Genomic DNA, 6,998 nt, shown 5'->3' with positions numbered 1-6,998 from the left:
AACAGGTTCTTCTTTTTATTAAACAATTTTCTTTGGTGTTGGTGATCTTCTTCAAGTGATCGATGATACAACAATCATTTGACTTATGTTGAATGAATTTCACTAGGCTTACAAGCAAAACGCAGAAGGCGAATTAATTTGAAAATGAAGCAGAAGATGGCATGCATAGTCACAATTCAAGTTATATGATGATATGAAGAAGTAAGTTCCATGAAACTTCTTTTATTACGTATATTAAAATCCATAACACGTCAACTCATGAAGGAAGTATAATCCTTTGAGAAATAATTTCCGAAATTCTGTCAGTGATAGCGGTAAATTCTAAGACTGCGAAAACGAATCTTTCTCTTTGTGCTTCCCTTCATCATCTCAGACTACACGGAAATGACTGTGATCACAGTGTGGGAGACCGCAACTAAAGCAGACACAATCAAAGATGCTACAACCTCCGCAGATACCGTCACCCCGGATACAACGGACAAGACCACAGTCAGCCCAGATAACGCAGACATGACTACAAACACCCCGGATACAATGCACAAGACAACACTCATCCCAGATACAACACACAAGGCTACAGTCATCCCAGATACAACAGACAAGACTACAGTCATCCCAGATACAACACACAAGGCTACAGTCATTCCATGTACAACAGACAAGACTACAGTCATCCCAGATACACCAGACAAGACTACAGTCATCCCAGATACAACAGACAAGGCTACAGTCATCCCAGATACGACAGACAAGACTACAGTCATCCCAGATACAACAGACACGACTACAGTCATCCCAGATACAACAGACAAGACTACAGTCATCCCAGATACAACACACAAGGCTACAGTCATCCCAGATACAACAGACAAGACTACAGTCATCCCAGATACAACACACAAGGCTACAGTCATTCCACGTACAACAGACAAGACTACAGTCATCCCAGATACACCAGACAAGACTACAGTCATCCCAGATACAACAGACAAGGCTACAGTCATCCCAGATACGACAGACAAGACTACAGTCATCCCAGATACACCAGACAAGACTACAGTCATCCCAGATACAACAGACAAGGCTACAGTCATCCCAGATACAACAGACAAGGCTACAGTCATCCCAGATACAACAGACAAGACTACAGTCATCCCAGATACAACACACAAGACTACAGTCATCCCAGATACAACAGACAAGGCTACAGTCATCCCAGATACAACAGACAAGACTACAGTCATCCCAGATACAACACACAAGGCTACAGTCATTCCACGTACAACAGACAAGACTACAGTCATCCCAGATACAACAGACAAGACTACAGTCATCCCAGATACAACAGACAAGGCTACAGTCATCCCAGATACGACAGACAAGACTACAGTCATCCCAGATACAACAGACACGACTACAAACATCCCGGATACAACACACAAGACTACAGTCATCCCACATACAACAGACAAGACTACAGTCATCCCAGATACAACAGACAAGACTACAGTCATCCAAGATACAACAGATAATACAACACTCACCCAGGTAACAACAGACAAGGCTACAGTCATCCCAGATACAACAGACACGACTAAAGTCAGCCCAGATACAACAGACATGACTACAAACACCCCGGATACAATACACAAGACAACACTCATCCAAGATATAACAGACAAGGCTACAGTCATCCCAGATACAACAGACAAGACAACACTCACCCCAGATACAACACACAAGACTACAGTCACCCCAGATACAACAGACAAGATTACAGTCCCCTCAGATACAACAGCTGAAAAAGATACCACAGGAAGTACGATGTCTACGATGTCTACTAAAGTAGATGACACATCTTCTACAGTAACCAAGAAACCAGTCACAACCATTGCAACAGATGTGGGAACCAGAAGGCCTACGACTACTTTGACAGATGTTACAACCACTGACATGTCACCCAATGGTAAGCTAGTCGTTAGCGCTAGCGTAAGCAAATAGCGCCATGTTTCTCACACTGTCACTATTTTCCCCTCTACCTTCCCCTCCCTCTTCGCATAGGCCTCTCTCCCTTAAATTCCTCTTTATCTCTCTATCTCTCTCTTTCTCTCTCTCTCTCTCTCTTGTCTCTCTCTTTCTCTTGTCTCTCTCTCTCTCTCTTCCTCTCTCTCCTTTTCTCTCTCTCTCTCTCTCTTGTCTCTCTCTCTTGTCTTTCTCTCTTTCTCTCTCTCTCTCTATCTCTCTCTCTCTCTTGTCTCTCTTTCTCCCTCTTGTCTCTCTCTCTTTCTCTCTATCTTTCTCTCTCTCTCTCTCTCTCTCTCTTGTCTCTCTCTTGTCTCTCTTTATCATCTCTCTTTAGTCTCAAGCTCGTCAATGAGCATTCCATCATATGGCTACCTACCGGGGAGTTCGAGGGAAATTTAAAGAATGGGTCATTGGATGCGAAGTATGGCGTGTGTCTTTAAATAGCTGCCTCTATCGGAAGGAGTTTCAAGAGGGGAACAGTGATGGTGGTGTGGTCAACAAATATATCCGAGCTTTGACATTAAGCTCCATTCATTTATCTATTTTGTAATATTTATGCTGCCGTATGTTGACATGGTTTCCATTGATCTCAGGTATGTTGGATACTCTGTTTCAAATACAATCATTACTGCCGAGTCACGAAATATCTACTGCTCCTTGTCCCATACTCGTTGGTCTCTAAGGAAAATCATCTTACCCCTTTTGACCCTTTTTTATCTAGGGGAGAGGGGGTTGTGCGCGCATGAGGGGTGCTTCAGCGAACCCCCTGGACACGCTAATGATATCTTGCTGAGGATTTTTGTTGATATGTACAAGTATTTGTATTTGATATCCAATTAAATTTATTAAACAGCCCCTTTGTAAATCAGCCTACTACCTGAACGGGGTTTTACCATGATTTAAATAAATAAATAAATAAATTATAAACCATAAAATGCTTTGCACACGTTATTATGAAATTCGGATTTGGTTCAAAATTCTAGACTTGATATTAAAAGATGGAAGCAAATCAAGAGGATTATTTCCATGTATGATCAAGAAGTTGTTTTTTTTAAAACGTTTTAGCCCTCCATAGGCTATTTTATTGAGTCAAACAAACATTTTTACAATTCAATGAAATTAAGTCTTTCCTGAACTCAAACAAAACAGAATACTTTCACATTTCTCTCCTTGTTGTTCATACAAACAAATGTTGAAGTGCCTGCCATTTAGTAAAAAAATTGTTATGCATACCAGATATAGAATGGATATATTTCTCGTCTTCATAATATTGAATAATTTTCTTCTTCAAAGAACTAAAATTTGGAATTTTGTTATTAAGCTTTTGAACAAATAGTTGATGCTTAATCAAAGTCACCATGCAATTTAAAGCATCGTTACCAGCAACTTCTTGGTATGATACTCTTATATGTAGAAATAGGTAACAAATTACTTGTCATACATCACCAGAACAAATACTTATTGTTGTTATTATTATAATGATTATTATTGTCATTATTATGATAATTATTGTTATCATTATTATTAGTTGTAGGATTATAAATTATATATTTATATATATATTTAAATGTTTTGTTTGAATGTATTGTTTAGAACGTATCTACATTGACTACGGCTCTTACCCCGACCGGTCACTGAGTTATTTTCAATACAGCTTTCTTGCTTGGTACACTATAAGACTCGATACTGGGTTTCCTATCAGCTACGGCCGGCTATACACCTACATCACTGTAAGTATTACATTCAGCATTCAATATCGATGTGTCCTGTATAATAGTGGTTCATTCACTTGACTCTGAAATCCAAGGGTTGAGGGTTCGAATCCAATCCCGGCACTAGCATCCTTTGGCAAGACATTTGCCACTTCCAACCCATGTGGCAATTGCTTGTTTTAATCAAACTTGCAGGGCGCTCATAAATATTAGCATCGATGCTTAAGAGGCTTTCCTGCGTAAACAAAAATTGATATTTTGTATCATCAGCCTCTTTCGTTATTATTTTAGCTATTCAATACTGCTTCATTCTTTAATTTTGTATTCTTAAGTTCTTAGTAACATTAATGTAAAGCACTACATTTACATAACCATCTCATTCAAAAAGATAATTGTAAAGTCTTTTTTTTGGAGATTAAGATAGGACATTTAGCCATAGGCTTCCTTCCAGTAAGGCCTCTGAAGCAAAGAGCTTTGATAGCAAAGTGCGGTTAATCCCTCAACTCAGTAATAATATTTACCTCAGTCACACCGACAACAGACCGAACAAAATATTGCATTGCCATTAATGGCCAAAAAAACAATCGGTTCGGAGTCAATACGGCATCGGTTTCATGATGTGACCAAGTTAATATGCATATACATATAATTATTATCATCGATAGAACTCTTTATCAAGATATTTGTTTTAATAATCATTTTTACCTCCTCTTTGTGTACATCTTTTTTTTGTTTTTGTTAATGAAGAGCATAATCTTGATGACACCCAATCTAATACAAAATACAACATATGATTTCTCTTTGCCTAACTCGTACAGTTTACATCAACAGGGATGATCCACTTTTCGACCTACTATCCACACCGCTATTCACTTTTCAAATACATCAACCCATCTACGTTTAGCTTCTTCGATCAGCTCTATGGAGACCCAGCCATTGCGGTATTTGGTGCCCCGGTTGACCTCTACAGGGGTAACCCTAAGATCTACTACCAGGTGAGCATTCGTACACCTCAGTCAAACCGACTGCATATTCTGTAGTTTGTTTAGTCATCAGAGTAGCATTTACAAATAGAATCCGCTTCATTAAATTCCATTGTAATCAAAGATAAGCATGATATATTTGTCGAAATTGTATTTAATACTTCATGCAACCATAATATTGTTTGTTCTCTATGATTTGTCCGGAATTTGTAATAAAAATAATAATAGTTATACTGTTGGTCTTACGATTAATAGATTTTAGCTCTTTAATTCTGATTGTACTTTGACGAACATTTCATAGTATAGTCCCTCCATTTAAAATTCGTGACAAGATTACTCGGCTTACCAGCATTAAACCCCATGTGGATATAACAGGTAAACTAATTTTACAACAAATAGACAGGATCTTTCAGCTTGCCCTTTGTACCTTACTATCCTGGGAAGATTTTCTAGGACTAAGATTACTATTATTATTAGTAGTAGTAATATTATTATTATGGTTATTGTTAGTAGTATTGTTGTGATTGTTATAATAATTATTGTTATCATTGTTATCATTATTATCATCATCGTCATTATATTACTATTATGTTTTTTTTTTTTTAACTAGGTATACGACATTAACAAGAGGTACGGAAACTCTGATGCTCTGCTTGCAGCAGTGAAAGAAAGACTGTATGGAGCTCTGTCACTTCCGGCAGGGTTGGAGTCCTTCCGGTTCATCAATGGAATCAACTTTATTCTCAAGGTCACGTGGGTTAACGTTCAGACTCCAGGATCAATCGCAGGACAGGAGGTAAATTCATATCCCACTCGGTGCTGGAAAATGATTGAGAGTTCTATGTAACGTTTGGATTTATTAACTCTATTTTATAAACCCTTATTCATTTTTGGAATTTTGAACCCTGGTTTATTTTCTGAAATACGAAAGTTTGGAATTATGAACCTTCAAAGTAACGAGCCTTCACATTATGAACCTTTAAAGAAGAAAAAAAACACGACATGTTAATAACTTATGTACACTCTTCCCTCTCTCAGACCAATACCTACCAAGCAATTCTCTTTACTGATGGCAGTAGAAGCGGTGTCTTGACGATGTATCAGCAAGGAAGTTTTCAATGGAATCCATACTCTAAGGCGGTACCTGCTAGGATTGGTTACAACATCAAGCATGAAAGACTGAATATCTACCAGGGAAACTATCCTGCTATACGATACGCAAGCTATCGCCCCGATCTCAGGATCGGCAACACCGGTCGCATGGTGAGGACTATTTCGTTGAATATAGTTAGGAATATCGTTTATGTTAGGACGGGTATTACGTCTCTTACCTAACAACATAAGAATGATAAATTACGTTCCTTGCCTAAAATCACGAGATATTAGTAAGAACTTGTAGAAATACTTTAATACTATGCGCTACGTAATTTCTCGCGCTGATCTTATAATTGGCATCACCGGTCTCTTAGACTATTTTACTAAATAGAGTAAAGCGAATATCTATATATCAGGGCGGCTATAACGTCATTTGCCCCCTACGTAACTAGCGACATAAATCATGAGAAATTAGTGAAAAATACTACTACTAAAACTTCCACTATTACTACTACTATTAATAACAATAGTTATAATTATTATTATAAAATGATGATGATCGGGATAATAATACTAATAATAATACATGTAGCATTAATTCAACTTCAAACCATGTTTCGCTCATACTAACAGGGAAGAGACATTTATCGTCTTGACGAAAATCCCGACTGGTACGTCAACCCGCGCCGTTACTGTCTAGATTGGTACCAGGATGATCTCTCAAAGACATCATGGTGGGCATGGTGGTGGGCATGGTGGGCAGAGCCATGCCCTTGCACCCGCTGGCAGGCCATGATTGATCGAAGGTTTACCCGATGCAACTATCCCTACTACGGCTATGGTTATGGGTACGACTACGGTTACGGCTACGGGTACGGCTACGGATATAATTATGGCTACAGATATGGTCTGTCGAGCTATTACTATGGTAAGCAGCATTGTTTCCATGTCACTTTATGATAAAATAATTTGGTCTTGCTTACACATGGTAGCCATATAAGTAATAATACCGCTCTTTCTTCGGGCCGATGAAATTATTACTATACCAGCATTGCAAGGTACACACATTTAAACATGTGTCGAGAGAACATATGTGGGTAAAACTACTTGTACACGGATTGAAGCAATCACTGTTCTCGACTTCTGACAATCCATGTAAGTAGCCAGAATTGTCGATTTCGGG

At 38.5% G+C, this 6,998-nt stretch overlaps 1 protein-coding gene across 1 annotated transcript; it reads left to right on the top strand.

Annotated features, from left to right (window-relative positions):
- The first annotated feature begins 384 nt into the window (after window positions 1-384).
- LOC115925480 (probable maltase-glucoamylase 2) lies at window positions 385-5,179 on the top strand. Its single transcript, XM_030989425.1, has 3 exons — window positions 385-1,966; window positions 4,569-4,732; window positions 5,174-5,179. The coding sequence occupies exons 1-3, from the start codon at window positions 385-387 to the stop codon at window positions 5,177-5,179; spliced, it is 1,752 nt and encodes a 583-aa protein (XP_030845285.1).
- Window positions 5,180-6,998: the final 1,819 nt, after the last annotated feature.

Source organism: Strongylocentrotus purpuratus, unplaced genomic scaffold (genome assembly GCF_000002235.5).
Source record: "Strongylocentrotus purpuratus isolate Spur 01 unplaced genomic scaffold, Spur_5.0 spur5_scaffold_18, whole genome shotgun sequence".
NCBI lineage: Eukaryota > Metazoa > Echinodermata > Echinoidea > Camarodonta > Strongylocentrotidae > Strongylocentrotus > Strongylocentrotus purpuratus.
The sequence above is the reverse complement of the archived record's forward strand: the minus strand, read 5'-3'. Positions and strand labels throughout refer to the sequence as shown.